Genomic DNA, 17,722 nt, shown 5'->3' with positions numbered 1-17,722 from the left:
CCAAAAGGTAGGAGCTTTTACCCAGCTGATATAATATATCAATCCTATTTCTTTTTTTGCTTAAATAGCCTCATTTGCTGGATAAATGACACTGCAGTTTCATTAGAAATCATCCAATCTTTCAGAGGTTGAGCAGGCTGATGTGAAAAAATGCAAAGAGAAGATTATGCTGTGGTGGTAAAATACGTATAAAGCTACAACAGAGCTGTCACCACGACTGATAAGTAATGAGTATTAGAAATAGCACAGCCAGTGCAGCAAGGCGCAACCCTAGACATTGGAAGAGAAGAGAAAAAAATGTACAGTGGGCTTGGTACTGTGCTGGTCCTCATGTTTCCTTGTCATCTTGATGTACAGCTATGAAACTGGATCAGTCTGTTAAAAACAGTCATACTTTGGTTAATCAACTGATTAAAAGTAGAACATTCCTATATATGGTGTCCTTTCCTGTTCAGATCTGTCACCATTCCATCCCTAAGGCAGAACACTGTGATGTGGAGCACAGTTGTAAACTTTTACTTCTGGCATGAGTAAAACACTGCATTAAAACACATTATTTAGAGTAGTTCCAAATTAAATAACAGTCTTGCATTCAATAAAAGCTCTACGGTTTTGCAATAAAGCATGATCAATAATGTGGCTTTGTTGAGACATTACGGAGAGAAAAGAGAAAGGGGAGAATGGAATTGAAAAGAGAATCAGCTAGTGATTATCCGCGGTTACTTTTTTGCTGAAAGATGTGCTTTTACGAGTTAGGTAAAGCATGTAGCGACCCTTGCCTGTAAACCATACTGCAGTGCAGGACTCAGTACAGCTTTCTCTTCACAGAGAAAGCGGTGATAAGCGTTTTGTAAAAACTCCACATGTGCCTCAGACAGATCTTGCGTGCTGTCAGTAGTTAGCTTCTAAGACAGGGTCAAGACATGGGGCAGGAAACACTTAGCCATCCCTAAGAGAGAGAAGCAGCTCTGCCGAGAAGCAGTGAAGCTTGATCATTTACCATCACCTTCAGCTGTAGGACAAAGCGTGTGGGGGTGGGTGCTTACCTGTTCACTGCAGCTCCTGTTTAAAGCTGTAGTGCGCATGCTTTGGGAAGCTTTCACAAGCACTGAAGAAAGACCCTGCAAGTGTTAATTAGCTCTTTACTATGTACCCCTTTGTGCCCTCAACCTTGTTGACAGCCCAGTTTGTAATGCATTCTGGAGCAGTTCAGGCCAGCATAGCGAGAGTTTTCATACTGCCTTACCACCAGTCCTGATCCAAATGAATCTGCACCACAAATAAATGGATGTGCACGTCGTAAAACCACGTTAGCATTCCAAGAAGCCTGTCCTAGAAAGGAAATGTGTAGCAATAGCTGCAGTTATATAAAAATGGCTCAGCTGGTTTTATTGCCAATAGTCATTAAATCTGACCTAGTTCCTCCTGTCCTGGATTTTGTATTGCTTAGGTAGTTAGAAGATGAGAATCCAATATAATTACTGAAGTTAAACCATAAAGCCATTTTAAGCCAAATGGTGTATGCAATGGCCCAGGCTTACAATACTTTGAAAAGGCAGATATGCATATCGGTTCCCTAAAGAATTATAAAGAAAAACAAAAAATAGCAAATGGGCAACACCTAATTTGTCAAGGGAGGGAAGACATATTTTCTATTGGATTACACTGCACCGTTGAGAGCACCATTGTGTAAAAAAAACATTTTTGATCCAGGATTACACTGTGTTATGAGTGAGTGTGCACAATGAAAATATATTCCGAGTTCAGAGTCGGTACTGTTTTAAAAAGTCTCAGAAATATGTACCCTGGGTTTTATGTTTGTAAGAATGAATGTTTTAATATAAATGTATTATCAAAGGAAAATACGTCATCTTATTTTTAATTCCTTTGCAAAGTACCAGATCACGTTTTTTTTGTTGCACCATGGTTATTTATATGTTTTGCATTCACATACCTTTTACCAGCTTCGTAATAACAGCAAAAAAGATAATTACCAGAAAGTGCTTGACAAAAGCAAAAGTGAGCCAAAGGTCAATACAAAAATCTCTTGAGAAGCAAAAATGAATATTGCGTAAAGGTCTGAACCTTGTGGTTATCTGCATAACCTACTTGTGCTTGTGTTTCTTTACGTTTAAATTTTAATGTGCGCTCAGTTTTCATTCATTCATCCGCACAGGGTGGAATACTGTGCTGCAGGAAACCTTATTCTTAGTGTCTTGACATGTGTGTCCCAGTTCCAAACGAGTGGAAGGGAAGACCTACAGTATGCCCTTTGTCTTAGTAAGTGTCAGTATCCCGAGTAAAAATTCCCAAATGAAAGAAGAAGTATTCCTTCTTAAAAAAGGACATTTACAGGCATCAGGATCTGTAACAGATCTACTGTCAGAACTATGAAGGTGCAGATTGCCCGAATGGCTACCTTTTTTGTTAATTTTGTTAAGAAATATATAAAATCCAATAATGCTTTCTGAAGGTGCGGATTGCCCGAATAGCTACTTTTTTTGTTAATTTTGTTAAGAAATCTATAAAATCCAATAATGCTTTCTGCTGTGGAAGATGGCACTATGCAAAGCTAAGCGAATGTAAATTTGTCCCTGCAAATATCTTTTTTCTAATGGGAGTGGGACTCGGGGCATAGTGGCAAGGTGACTAAAACAAAGGACTGACACTTCTAATTGTAATGGGAAACCTTCTGCGTGTCTAGGAGGCCTGCCTGTGCAGTATGTTACTTTGTAGTAAGGTTACAACTTACCATTTCCGAAATACATTCGGTTTTAAAAAAGTTTAAAATAAGAGAAATATTCACAGTTTCATATAGTTTTTCATGCTGGAGAATATCAGGCATTGTAATTAATCTTTATATGATATAGTATCTTTATTGACATTTCAAGGCACAGTTCAATAAAACATGTCAAAGGCAAAAAAAACAAACAATAACAGATATGTACAACTTAATACAGTGAATGGAACAGAAATGCTGGAGTATGATAGTGAAATTTTAGAAAGGATTTGAAAGTGCTGACTGACTTGCAAGATCTGATATCTGGGAGATTATTCTCCAAGCAGCAGAACAGCAAGCACAGGCTCCCAGGTCCCCGTGTTCTGAGTCTTGTACTGGGAACCGAAACAAGGGCAGAGTCCAAAGAGTGCTCATGACGTGTAGGCGTACAGGGCGATCCCACTTCAGTGATGCGGTCATAAACCAAACCATTCAAGGGCTTAAAGGTGATCAGCTGTCTTTTGAATTCTATTTTGAAGTCCACGAGTGCAGGACCTAGTGCTGTAAAAGCTAAAGCAGGGCAATTCAAACATGGCATTGCAATAATCAAGCCAGGAAAATACAACACTATACATGTGCTTTTCTGCATCAGACTGCGAGAACTAAAACTGGATGTGAGAGACGAAGAAAAGAGGTCAGCATTGCAAACTTAAGCTTTAACTCCAAGACGGGTGAAAGACGAAGCCAGGACCCAAGCACCTGGACCGATTCCGGAACTATCAATTGTCAGACTACAGTTGACACGGTTCCGGAGTTGATAAGGAGCAGGCCAATCAATATCACTTCTGTCCTGTCAGATGTGTCAGAGTTCAGGTGTGAAAAAAAAATGTTGCATCCTTTTTTTAACATCATCTAAGCAGTGTGACAATGCATGTCGATTTCCTGTGCTCCTGCTGTTTTCTAAAATGTATGAGTACATCTGATGACATTCTCAGCTGCAGAGTGTTATGTTGAATACGTTTGCCCAGAAGCAGACTGAGCCAAGCCACTTCTGTTGTTTTTTTTGAGACATTATCACATTCTCAAACAGCAGTTCTGTGCCATAGCTGTTTAGAGCACAAAACTGAAACTATTTGTAAATCATTTCAGACATGTGCCATTTAAGGCTTCTGAAGCTTTATATATATATAAAGGTTATAAGGGTTATTTTAAAATGATTTAAAATTAATCACACCCTGGCTTGCATATTCTCTAATGCTGAGCTTCCTCAAATTACTTTCACATTAACTGTCCGTATTTATTTCCTTTATTGGCCAGTGAACTAGATTGTTTTGGTTTATTTTTATTTAAATAAAACATGTATGCTTTCTTTTCATTCTTCGTCTCCGGTTTTTAAGAATCATTTTCTGAAATCGCACAGGACATAACGTGTCACTGGAACCAGCAGGGAAGTAATGGGTCTAAAAACAGGTTCTTCATAAGTCTGTGAGTCGAAATCAGGCTTCTTTCTTCTAAATATCATCCTAGATCATCTCCACACCCCAAAAAGAGACACAAGGAACTAGAGCATACATAAAGACTATGGCAAAAGTCTGTTTCAAAGTCCAATGTGCACTTAGAACTTAAAACTTTAAATCCCTGAGATTGCTTGGGGAGAGGTCATCCTAATCTGGGATAAAAGCCCTTGTCTTTTTTTTTTCTTTTCTCCCAGCCTTATGTGCTGCCACAAAAGCTGAAACCTTGTTCTACCTTGTATATAAGTACTTTATGCAAAGGTCATGCTAACGACGTTGTCTAAAGAGATATCACCTGTCTCATTGGGTATGAACTGTGTGAACCCAGGGAAGCCATTTGCGCTACGTCACGAAATGTTAGTGTTAAAATGACATCAGGTTGCATGCACAAAGTTTCTAACAGGAAGCCAAAAGATATATATTTTTTTTATTTCACTAATGTATAAGACAGTCAAACTCTATCAGTTTATATATTCAGATGGATCTAACCTAAATTCCAGTACCAGTGTAGATATTTGAATTTAATATATGGGAGCCCCTAAGACATTTCTAAATGCATACTTATTGCTGCTACAGAATATCATTGAATAGTTCAAAAGCAATAAAGTATTTTTTTGCAGTCTGATCTTGTCCATGTTTTTATTTCACAGTCTGGTGTGACATTCCCTTGTTGTTTCTGATTAGAGTTCTAGTATAAATACAAACACTTTTTTGCTCACATTGAAAGCGCAATGCTGTTTAAAGCGCTCATTTTTTATTGAATATCCTTGCTGCTGAAACATCAGGATATAAAGTAATACACATAGGATTGAGGTGAATTAAATTTTTTTCTCTGTGAAATTGATTTTACCAGTGAACTCTTTTCTGACTTTTCAGGACCAGGGCACATGTCTTCTTGGCAAAAATAGCAGATCTCTCCAAGCTATTGGACAGACGCTGGGCAGACCTGATGAGTTCTGGGAATGAGAGAGTGTAGAATAGGAGACATCTACTGTAAAGATAATTTCTTTTTTTTTCCCGGAGAAAAAGACAGACAACTGTTTCCCTGGACACCTGCCCTTTTCCATCCCTTTTGTTCAAACAGTGCTTGCTCAGGATGTGGCATTTAGCTGAGCTGTGAAAATGGCTGTCTCTTACTCCAGAGCTGTGGGGGTGTCGGTTTCACAGTGACCAGCTGCGCTTGGAGCCAAGGGAACGCCTGCGCCAGTTCTAGAAGGCCCAGAAAACACAATGTGAGGAAATTCAGACGTCAATCTGCTTGGAAGTGCACTGAGCATTGGGGCTAACCAAGAAAAACTGGATGAGGCAGGACATTTTTAGTCGGGGTTGTCCTGTGATGGGCAAAGTTGTCGTGTTTTGGAGCTGTCAATATTAGAGATGTAGCATCACCAGGGTGTGAGAACCATTTTTACCATGTACAGACTGCTGCCACGTGCCCGATGTGCATGAAGAACTCTTACTTCCGATGCTTTCATATTGTCTGGGAGAGCTTTCCTGAAGGATGGTTAGTGCTGAGGCCCTGGGTTCAGTTTCTGGGGTGCCATCTGGATGGAGTTTAAAATGTTCTCCCCATGTTTCTGTGGGTTTCCTCTGGTTGCTCTAGCTTTCTCCCACAGTTCAAAGACATACTGGTTAACTAAGTTAATTCACTTCTGGGAAAAGTGGCCCTAAATGAGTGCGTGTTGGTGTCTGCGTGTGCCCTGCACTCCCATTTGGGGTGTACCCCAACTTGTGCCTGTAGCTTGCAGGGATAGACTGCAGCTCCCCCACAACCCTGTAATGGATAAAGGTGTTAGAAAATGGATGGGTGAATGGATTCTCCTTGAGTCCATTGTTATTAAATCCATGCTTTGCTACATACTGCATCCGAGTAGTAAAGGAAACATACTTTACTTCCTCACTTATAAGCAAGCGGCTTTACATTTTAGAATGAGTTCCATCTTTGTCTGTGTGAGGTTGTGTATTTAGGGTCATGAGTCATGTCTCTAGTAAAAGAAATCTGGCTGTTAACCCTACCCTGGGAATTAAGGGGGGGGGAATGGTTAAAAAAACATCCATGTATTCAACTAGCCAGTGACGTGTGGCTGGTTATTTTTCCTGGTTATTTTTTATTGATTCCCAATGATTCATACCTCTTCTTGGTTTACATATTTCTTTGTCACAGAGTGCCATCTGGACTCTTTCATTTGATTCATGGGGTGCACAGGTCAGCAGCTGGATTTCATCACCTCTTTCTTTCGGAGGGCTTCGTCTTCGCAGATTTATAAAGGAAAACAGTAATTCCTGGCATTACTCTATATAGTGCTTTTCATCCCCAAGGAGCCAAGAGGCCTTTATATATAGCAGGGGAAACCTGCTACTGAACTGCGGCCCCCACCTGGGTGGTGCACGGCAGCCATTATGCACCTGCAGCCCCATTACACAGCAGATCAGATAGAGAGGCGAGAAATTGCGTCATCAATTGAATTAACGGGGAGCTTTATATAGACCTGAGTGAGCAAGCCCAGGGTGGAATTTAGCCAAGTACATATGTTGTTTTTTGTAATTGAGATTACTTTGTCTGATATGAGGTCAGATTTATTAAGGTATTAAATGACCAAGCTTTTTTGGTTTTGTTTTGTTTTTTTCCGTCAGAACCCACATTATGGAATCGACAGAATGCTCTTTTACAGGAAAAAATCCCATACTTACAAAAAGGTCACCCTGATGCAAGAGGAAGCAGTTCTTGAAGGAGATTCTGAATGTGATTTGCTTTAGAAGACAAAGGACAGCACTGTCTGGTAGCCCTTTGCTGCCAAATGAACAATAAATGTTACAAAGGAACATTTCATTCAGACCTGTTTACTCTACCTCTGGTGAAAGGACTACATTCAATTGCTCTGTATTGCTTTAGAGGTTCATTAATGGACGTCCCAGATCACTGTCTTCATCAGCGTTGTGCTTGCTTTCATTGGTTGCATGGTACCTGTGTCATCGACGTTTGTTTTGCTGCTAAAATCTTTCATAAAGAAGTGGTATTGACCAGTATTAGCTTCTCAATAGCTGAAAGCTTCTCCAGTCCTGCTCTGCAAGACTAAGATAGGGACTTGATTCAAGTATTTGAAATCCTTGTAGGCATTGAAAGATTCAACCCCATGCACTCCTTCAGAATCAAACGCGAAACGCGACTCAGAGGACACAGATAGGGGGTCTGGAACAATCTACCCAGCCATGTTCTTTCAGGAAATGGTTGGATGAGTTTCCTCAGAGCAATTAGCTCCTAATATCCAGACAATCCAGCTGAGCCGAATGGCCACCTGCCGTTTTTAAACTTCACGTACTTGCGTTCCTCCCCCCCCCCCTCCCCCTGTGGTACTGTATGTATCGTTTCTGAAAGTTGGAAAGGATATTTTTCATTTGGAGAAAATTTGGTGCAGAAATAAACTAATTAAATGGCATTTGTGTCTATGCAAATGTAAAGAAATTCTGTAATAATTCTGTCTAGGCTAATTACAACGTGACACCACAGCCCCACTAAGAAGTTATGACAACCCAGCTCCCAGGAGTCTTTAGGAGCTTCTGATGTCATTTCTCTGGATCATGCATGCGGGTGAGATTACCCTTATTGTGGGTTGCTGTCATTGCCAAAATGGCTGGGGCTCCTTCAAAGGCTGGTGGTGTGACAAGTGACAAAGAGCAGTGCTGCGAAAACGTCCAACCTTTCTCATTCTCAGAATCATCGTTCTCACTCCCAGGGATTGTATATGCAACAATAGCAATGGCAAAATAAGAAAAGTGATCTGTTAATGCAAAATAAATTGTAGGAAATACCAATGCAATCCAATTTTGTGCAGAAAAAGTGGTAAATGAGAAAACATCAGTTGTTGAAAAGCAAGAAAAGGTATGGCTAAAACTGTCAGGTTAACTTGAACTAACCATTCTCATGCTGAAATATTAAAGGCTGTCCTTATGTGATGCATAGTCATGATTTATCAATATTAAATTATGTCCTAGATGTGTTACGTGTTCCCTGGGTTTTTGCCTGCTGGCATGAGCTCTTAATCAGAGAAAAGAGTACATTCTGTTGGCAGAGCAGGCTCTTTGTGACCCCTGCTGGAAGGAAATGAGTTTGATTGCTTCTGCTGTCATGAGCTGTTCTGATGGATGATGTAGACTATGTATGCATTGTTCTTCAAGCCTGAACATTATCTCATTATGCACATCTTACATCACTGACTCTCAGGTGAGGTTACTCTGTTTTTTTAAAACTGAAACACTGTTTTAAAGGAAAGGGTACATGAAGGGTGTTACTTCAAAAAGCAAGGCTGAAGCGCTCGTTGTTTCTAAATTCTTTTACACTTTTCAGCACTGCGCTTTCACTCCTTTTAACATTATCGCTGTTGTAAGTAAAATAATCCTATTTAACATCCTTACTATTTTGCAATATTAAATGCATTTATATGTTAAGCTACGGCTTCTCTATCATGGTTCAATGTTTATGGCCTAATGATAACGTTTTCCTCCATTGTAAAAGCCTTGTAATTTCAATGGATCAGTCCTATCTTTAACCCAGATTTAATGCAAAATAATTTACATTCACATGCTTAAGTTGCCAGAAGACCTAAGACTATTTACAGAGATGGGGGCACTTTTTTCTATACTTTTTTTTAATACATTTTCTGCTCCAGTAGTTTTAAGGCAGGTGTTAAGGTCACATTTTAATGTTTTTTTTTTAATTAATGGATTCCACCATGTACAGAACGTTCAGGAGGGGCGGATAAAGACACCTTTGAGTTGTGCCGTCACACAATGAGTTAAGGTGTTGCACCACTGAAGCTGTGCCACACAAGCACTGTGGCAGGTGTGGCATTTTCCTGTGACTCCTGAGTTCCACCGGAGTCGCCCCTCAGTGTGCTGTGCTCTCCCCAGGTCCAGTGGTGTACGTTCTGGACCTGGCAGACCGGCTGATCTCCAAGGCCTGTCCGTTCGCTGCCGCAGGAATCATGGTGGGGTCGATCTACTGGACCGCAGTCACGTATGGGGCCGTCACTGTCATGCAGGTGCGCGTTTTGTTTATGTGGCGGAAAATTCTGCAGATCATTTATCTGAGCATGTTTATACTGCAAAAAAATGAGCAAGCCTTATTTAATCCGTTGTGCTTGTTTAGCTTTTTTTTTCTCTCTTGTCAAGACACCAATAGCTGAAACATGCTAATTTTATCATTAAATATGTTTGGGAAAATCCTCACTTGTTTTGCTTGTATTCTGCTGCAGTAAAGAATGTACGAACATTTTTAATTAAGTGCCTGCTGTGCTGAGCTCTAAATATCCTTGAATTTAATTCCAGCTCGCTGCAGCAGGGTTTTATAACCAGCAGGAATGGTGCTTTTGTTCAGCTTGCACGGTACTGAAGGTTTTTGCAAATCCTGCCATTAAGAATCAAAATTACAGCAAGCGTGTGGAACTAAGTCTTTTATTTTTTTAAAAGATGTGTGTGGGCCATATGGCCTTGCCTAACAATGGTATTCATTCTTGTATGGATATTTTCTTAATTCATTAACTTTTTGCATTGACAAAAAGTAGAAAACTACAGTTTTCATCTGAAGCGAGGGTTTCCATCTAGTTAATTGAAGTTAAAATGAAAACAAGATGTTCGCAGTTGTGCTCATCATTCCCCACATCCATAAACAAGAAGATCTTTAAGTGCACGGTGAGTGACTGCTGATTCTCTCCTAGGTTGTGGGACACAAAGAAGGCTTGGACGTGATGGAGAGGGCGGACCCTCTGTTCCTCCTGATCGGCCTTCCGACAATCCCCGTCATGCTGATCCTGGGCAAAATGATCCGCTGGGAAGACTATGTGCTTAGGCTGTGGCGCAAGTACTCCAACAAACTGCAGATTTTAAACAGTATTTTTCCAGGTAAGGCAAGAAGCAGTCTTGCAGAGGAGGGATGTAAAGAGAAAAAAAAAACACACACATTTGCATAACTATTGAAAAGCAAATTCAGTTAAAGCTTTATGTAAACTCATGCTGCCAAGATCCGTTTTCAAACGAGAACGAAATCTAGCCGCAGAACATTGTCAACAAAGAAAAGCCCGTCTGCAATATCTGTTTTCGCTACACCCATAACGTCTAACAAAGTAACCCAGGCGTCCCCATTGGCTTCCTTTCCTCAGCAGCCTTTACTTTTTTCCACTAAGCTCATCAAGGAAAGTGATCAATGTCCAGACACCAGATCCTAGTCTGAGACGGAACAGATCCAGACCCTTGACCTTTCCAAGCACAGGCTCGGCTTGCTGCTCACGCACAAGTGTGAGAAGCCAAAGCACAAGTGCAGTGCCGGGGGATGTGTCTATATCTGGTTTTCTGTGACAGATGAGATTACTGTGCCTGGGAAACAGCTAAGCATGGAGAATGGTTGTGTTTGTTTTTTACGGTCATCATGACTTGTTCTATTTAGAATCTTTCAACGTTAAAACTTGCGCTGTTCTGGTATCTGTGCTGTATTATCTGTGCAGTGCGGTGCCGCAGTGTGCTTCTGTATTGACCGGCTGCTCTGTCTGCAGGCATCGGCTGTCCTGTTCCTCGGATCCCAGCTGAGGCTAGCCCACTAGCAGATCATGTCTCTGCCACTCGCATCCTCTGTGGGGCTCTAGTGTTTCCAACAATCGCCACTATTGTGGGAAAGCTGATGTTCAGTAGTGTCAACTCTAATCTACAAAGGACTATTCTGGTAGGAACATGATTACCTTTCTGTGTAACTGGCCTGCCACCAATTCTCAGTGACACTGTGGCAGCAAGCCCTGAAGGAGTCAGGCGTGTTTTATCATCAAGCCCAGATAAGAGTATAAATACTCTATTCAGGGAAATAATTCATGTTGAAATTTTCGTAGTTATGGGTGGCTTGGTGTGAGGCCACAACTTTCACAGAAACAATGGTCTCCTTTTTAGCTTGCTTTCTTTGAAACTGAATAATGAAGCCAGACGAAAGAGGATTCATAAACCAGGTAATTCTAGGAGCTCCTCTTACTTGTCAGCTGACATTTGCCATTGGACAACTACTGTAGGTCTCTCATGCAGCTTCTGGACTAGAAAGCAAAGTCTGAACATTCCTCTACTGCAGAGGAAATAAAATGGTAGCAGTGTAATCTTGCTGTGATTCTTTAAAGAAAGGAATTTGAAATGTCCTGGAAAGACAGCAGAAGTATTTGTAAAGGTCACATGACACCACACCAAGAAAGATTTCAGAAAGAGTGGAAGGCTTCGATCTGCCATAAAGCCCTCATGTGAGAGTGATTCCAGTAACCGCTGCTATTAAATGTGTATTTTATACTGTGTACGTTATACTCGTATTAAAGCACAATCTTGTGAAGTCTTGCTCTATTCGATATGATGTATCTAAAGCAACTGAATAGGAGGGGTGATGAGAGCGTGTTTTCACAAATTGCCCCTTTTCAAACATTACTCAATGTTTGACAAGACTGTTTTTGACAGAGCTTTAAGTTTTTACTTCAAATTCCTTTGAAGGGAATTGTCCCTTCGAAGATGGAGATCACAACCATTGTTACAGTGACTTTGAAGTATGGTATTTGAAGATTTGAAGCAGACATATAAGAGCTATATGCATTTCCTATCAGATAATGTATTTTTTTTTTTTATTCCTGCTAAGTATAAATATTGAATCTGTTTTGTTCACAGGGTGGAATTGCTTTTGTTGCCATTAAAGGAGCTTTCAAGGTGTACTTCAAACAGCAACAGTACTTGCGCCAGGCTCACCGCAAAATCCTCAATTACCCAGAGCAGGAGGAGGCCTGAAGTCTCCATCTGAACCAGTGAACTGTGACTGCTGTACAGTAGACTTCATCCACTAAATTAGACTGTGCTATATTGGTTCTATCAAGTAATATTTTTGTTGTATGGAATTATTGTACACTGCTGGTACTTTATTTTTTTACAAACATAATAAAGGCATTTGAAATGCAAAATCTCTGGGAGGGGGAACTGCAGCATGCTCGCCCTTGTTCCAGGAAATGTGATTTTCTTTCAGTACTTTGTAGCACGTTTTGAAAAGCTGTCTGCAGACATTGTAGCCGCAAATGTGAGGTACAGGAGAAAGCGCTTTATGTGACTGACTCAGTGTTTTGTTTTTAATAATCAGCATGTATAGCGTTTTAAGGGATAGATAACAGGGATGTAAAAGTGATGTGAAGCATTAACTCTGCAAAACTGCTTTTACAAGATTGCAAGTTTTTTTTTTTTGCTGTGAGCTCAGTTTTGGAGCTAGATTTTAAATATCTCTGTCAGTATATATGGGATTGCTATAGCCCACAGTGGTCTAGGAAATCATATCTCCTCCTTCTGTAAAGCTGTCTTTTTTGTTGTTGCTTAAAACAGAAGTTATTGTTCCCCCTCCACATTCCCCCTCTGATGTTTCTTTTATCCAGTGCACTTTCTTAACATTTGGAAAGATACATTAAGAAGGAGGCAGTATAATTTGATGGGAACAATACATACAAGTATGGCTAAAATGCAGCTTTGTGGAGATGATTCTATTTATCTCACAAAAAATATAACTGGATGATATGGAGTGTGGTAAATAACAAACTGGTGTGGTACTGAGAATGTAAATTCTGGTTCAGGCTGCCCTCTCCCCCAAAAAATCATAAAATGTAAACACAAGCTAAAAAGTATACTGATGAATCTAGTACCTGGAACAAACTTCACATTGTTTAGTTTAACACAATGAAATAGCCAAGTAGTGTCAGAAATATCATGACTTACTCATGATTAAAACATGAAGCCTTGAAGATTCAGCCTAGTCACAAAGACATGAGGCAAGTAGTTCCTTGCACATATGCCTTTGACTCAGTTTCTCTTGGAAGTGTGAACATTCATCACATTTAATTCTAAAACCTCCTCTTTCGTGTTCTGTAAAAAAAACTTTTTTGTTGTGCAGTTTTTCTGAAACCTGAAGGCTCAAGCATGGAGTTATTTTTCTGTGCACACGTAATGACACTTAATAATCTGGTATAAAATGAATAAATAAAAAATAAATTAGACATAAGGTAAGATGAGGGTGTATACTGTACATACATTGCCAGTTCTTAGGGTTTTGTTGTTATCTGAGAGAAAAAGAGCTCTTGTTATTCAGACACTCAATTATGGAGCTTATAAATTGATTTTTAGGTATTTGTCTTGTCAGCTATACTGGAATTGCAATGTTTGCTTTTAAAGACACAGTATACGTAAAACAGTAACAGCAAAACAAAAGCTTGTCTCGGCAGAATCTTTTGCTTGCGTAGAAACTGTGCGCTTGTACTATTAGTACTGTTACTGTGACCTAAAAATTTTCATTGTATTGTATGCAGAGTAGCCATTGAAAACTTTCATTAAAACTTCGGCCCTCTTTTGCAAATGTTGATGTGAAGTTAACTTGTAATAGAGATGATATCGAGCCAAATGCGGAAATAATCACTGTAAGACAACACAGAAGCCAAGTTTGTTGGGTCAATGACTGTTAAATCTAAAGGCAACCAAAAAAATACATTTCAGGCTTTTGTGGCCAGGTGTCGAGTGACTAATGTACAGCTGGACCATTTCCTACCACCAAGATACGTGTCAGCAACACTTTAAAATAAGCCACAAAAGATTAATGCTATGACATTTTTGTTATTGTAAAGTATATATAAATGCCAAATGATGAATAGTTACATTGTAAAAATCTGTATGCATTGTACAGTATATTGCTTCTGACTTTATAGTTTCATGGTTGATAATTGTGAATAAATGTATTTTTTCACTGCTTGATTATGATTGGAGTTATAATTAAGCATCAGATTTTCTCTTTTGGTATACCCTGTAGAAGTGAAAGGTTTTCAATATCCTTTTCAGGGTTCGATTTTAAAATAAATGATCTTTCTTCTTTATAAACTGCGTGTGAATAATTGTATATGTATAGGTAATGGGCAGAAAAATAGAGAAGCCTATATAAAGTCCCTCAGTAGGGTCTTGGGCCACCATGTGTGGCATTATTTAACACATAAGCCCCACCTGTGTGGAAGCCCTTGCCTACAATATATACTCATTTACACGAATCACAGATGTGTCCACTACCTCTACACCCTATTGTCCTATCAGACACAACAAGCATAAAGGACTACTTTTATTACTTTCATCTCGGATTCAAAAGAGTTCCTACATTTAAAATGCTGCCTCCTGTAGAACCTAACATGGCTGTAAGAAAGCCTTCAGCTAGCCTTTCTGCCTTCTTCACTACAAGAAAAACCAATAGCTTTAGAACAGCCCTCATGTTAGGCACCACTTCAAATTGGGCTCTTCTTCTGCTTCCTCCATACGGGTGTGTGTTTCCAAGTGACTCCTACTGTTCTGAGGAAGTGAAGCATCAAAATGCTAATGGGCCCAAGAGGACCTTGTTTCCTGTTGTGCGTCTTGTAGATTTATGAGAGGTGACAAGGTAGGAGGTAATTACATATTTTATTGTAAACTGCAAAAAAAAAAATAACTGCACTCTTAAAACACTGGTTGTTACATGCACTTGCTTCTACAACCAGTCAACCAACAAGAATATTTGTTTCTGTTAAATCAATGTAAACAATGGATTTTTCACATGAAATCCATGTTTCTATTCACAAGAAATGGATGTGAACAACAGGTTACAAATGAATTTCTGTACAGTGTAACTACTCAAACACGGTGCACCTTTGGATTCAATGCAAGAATCCATTGATAAGCCTGAGTTTCTACTTAAGGTGTTAAACATAGTAAAATGCTGGAACATTAAGAAGCTTTTTGTACTGTTGTAAACAACTGGTTAAGTAACAACACTTTATTTCTGAATGCAGGATGTTGTAAAAATACATTTTTTTTAATAGAAAATGCAGCATAACAGTTGATTCTAGCTAGCCTGAGACAACTTACAGGAGATTGATTCAAGCATGTTTTCTACTAAGAAAATGATTCTTGATAGTAATTTGGCTTCAAAATGTTCATCGAGCCCTGAGAAATGAAGACTGAGCAGATTAATGGCAGAGTGGTGGGAACAAATAATCCAGCAATGAAACCATCAAGGCTAGTTATCTTCTTCTCTAATCTTAAATAACTTCATGTGAACACCGTTAAAGCATTAGACAAGATACTCTTTTTCATTAAAAAAATTTAACACGGATGATATCTATGCGCTAACTTGGCAGATTCTGAGAAAACGTTTTTAAAGTGCAATGCAAACAGATCTTTCAAGAGTTTGACTTTTTTTGACTGCACTTCGCATTTGCTTTAACTTTATTGCTTGAGTGTGAGTGCATATGTACAAGCACAGCATTGTCGCTCTGAACAGTCTCTTTGAAGTAACCTAAAACAGTCACTTTAAACAGATTATGTTTAAAATAACACTGAAAATGTGAAGGGATAGAAAAAAAAGTTTTAAAAACGTAAAACTAAATTTTGTGCTGTTAAATTAATTTTAAGATGAGGAGATGAGATCAGAATTTAGTTTCTCCAGAACGATCTTTCAGGTTGTTCCCACTTTTCGAGCAGGGTGGAGTACTAAGTTAGGGCTGGGGCACTGTGGTTGTACCCTTTAACAAAATGCACAGCTATGCAAGTTTTGGAAAATAGGAAGCCACATAATACTTATAAAGGTTTAAAGCATCCAATATCACATTGCACTGGTTCTGCACTGCAGCTCTATATAAAAATGGGGTTCTCTCACTCTTGGTCCTGAAGTGCACAGCAGCTTTCAGTTACTTAACTGAAAGCTTCAATTAACTATAAATTTACTTTTGTGCTCCAGAAAAGTTAGTTCAGTGTAATCTCCTACTGTTTAAGCACTGAAATGGAAAGGCCTAATTAACTTTATCATTAGTTTTATCAAAGGGTTGGATAAAAAAGATTGAGCTCACTGGAAAGAGCAGCCACAGGCTTCACTCCAGGACTGAGGCAGAAAGAAGCAGCCTCTGGCTGAGAGCAGTGTCCAGGAGGACTGGACTTCCTAGGATTACCAAGACTGGGAGCCAGCAGCACTTATGAAACCAACTCTGTGTCTCCGTGCCATGCAGGGCTCAAAAGATGTACATTTATTTCAAGGAAAACAGTGAAATTCCTGAAACTCCCCCTCCCCACCACCACTCACATAAACAAACCGAAACGATGAGATACCTTGTAGAAGATTTCAAAAGTGGCTTACATTAATTTTTAATAAAAGTGAAACCAAATTAGAGTAGCCCTGAGAAGATGCTTCGACAATATCTGTAAAAAGCTTTAGTTAAAAACAAAGGTGACGTAAAAGTTAATGCGGTTACCTCTGTCATCGCGTTTTCAGTTTAAAATCGAGCTGCTCTAATGGTCCCAACATTTTACTAGTTTAAATAAAAACTGTCAATTTCAAAACTGTCAATTTCCCAAACTTCTATAAAGATTAAAACTCAATAATATAGTTTTTCATATAAGGCTGATGTTCAATCAATACGGAAATATTTCTTTCTACATTAGTGTGTTGCAGGAATTGTTGATCTATTAAAAAAAAGTGGCTCAGAGTGATAAATCTTCAATTACCGTTTCCACTTTTTGCGTTATTCATATGAAAGAAAAAAAATCAGCATTCTGCACTTCTCTGAAAAACATAACGCATTAACTCTGGCCATACCTCCAAAGATTACAATACCTTCATTGAAAATCAATTAATATTTTTCCCCTAAGCAGCTTTTCATATCACAGGTGTTTAACACTCCAAAAATTTCTTATCTAGGATTTATGTGATCAGTCTTTTTCCAGGCTTTCCGTTTTGTAAAAATTGTATAACATCCTACTTAAAGAATACTTTAAAAAAAGGGATGATTTGCAATTTTTCAAAGAGCTATGATAATGAACACAGCTAGCTGTAAATCACACACATATATAGAGTACCCCACCCCACCCACACACACTGAAAGACAGATTATTCATTATTCTAGCTCCCATGTCACAGGCCTGGACTCCAGCCAGCAGGTGGGCTCCACTCACAGCTTCGCTGCCATGAAGTTGATGTGCGGTTTGGCCAGAGGAAACAAGGGCAGGCTGCGCTTGAACTCCGTCATGTCCTGCACCAGGATAGGCTGGAGACAAGAAAGGCGATCAGAGGATCAGAGATCAGAGAAGGTGCCTGGTGCCTGGGGGCAATATTTAATCCACTTCCCTAACCCGAAACCAGCAATCTCGCTTTCTTAAATCTGAAATTATATCCTCTTCATCTTACATTTGCACTCAGAGATACAGCTGGGTATTTTACCTGAACAGCTCAGGTGAGTATCCTACTCAAGGGTTCAACAGCAATGTCTTTTCTGGGATTTGAACCCGCAGCCTTCTAGTAACAAGTCCAGAGCCCTGATCACTGCTCCACACTGCTGCCCCGATTGTCTCAAGGCTAGTCAACAGATCTTTATTACTTGATTATTTTTTTAGACAAAACTTTGATTCTTTTTAAAAGGACACGAGATACAAATGCTGCATATAATTC

General features: G+C 39.4%; 2 protein-coding genes across 5 annotated transcripts in view; one reads left to right on the top strand and one right to left on the bottom strand.

The window, feature by feature from the left end:
* The window catches only part of marchf5 (membrane-associated ring finger (C3HC4) 5), a 37,973-nt gene extending 23,954 nt beyond the window's left edge, over positions 1 to 14,019 (top strand). For both annotated transcript variants that reach the window (XM_088915449.1, XM_088915450.1), the window contains 4 exons: positions 9,142 to 9,272; positions 9,948 to 10,131; positions 10,779 to 10,945; positions 11,911 to 14,019. In XM_088915449.1, the coding sequence (XP_088771575.1) occupies positions 9,142 to 9,272; positions 9,948 to 10,131; positions 10,779 to 10,945; positions 11,911 to 12,027 (599 nt within the window). In that variant the 3' untranslated portion in view covers positions 12,028 to 14,019. The remainder of the gene's footprint in view (positions 1 to 9,141; positions 9,273 to 9,947; positions 10,132 to 10,778; positions 10,946 to 11,910) is intronic.
* Positions 14,020 to 14,689: 670 nt separating this feature from the next.
* ide (insulin-degrading enzyme) overlaps positions 14,690 to 17,722 on the bottom strand; it is a 46,679-nt gene continuing 43,646 nt past the window's right edge. For all 3 annotated transcript variants that reach the window (XM_088915448.1, XM_088915445.1, XM_088915446.1), the window contains exon 25: positions 14,690 to 17,321. In XM_088915448.1, the coding sequence (XP_088771574.1) occupies positions 17,226 to 17,321 (96 nt within the window). In that variant the 3' untranslated portion in view covers positions 14,690 to 17,225. The remainder of the gene's footprint in view (positions 17,322 to 17,722) is intronic.

This window comes from Atractosteus spatula, chromosome 5 (genome assembly GCF_055471065.1).
Source record: "Atractosteus spatula isolate fAtrSpa1 chromosome 5, fAtrSpa1.hap1, whole genome shotgun sequence".
In the NCBI taxonomy this organism is placed as follows: domain Eukaryota; kingdom Metazoa; phylum Chordata; class Actinopteri; order Semionotiformes; family Lepisosteidae; genus Atractosteus; species Atractosteus spatula.
Note: the sequence above shows the minus strand (reverse complement) of the source record. Positions and strands in the feature narration are given on the sequence as shown.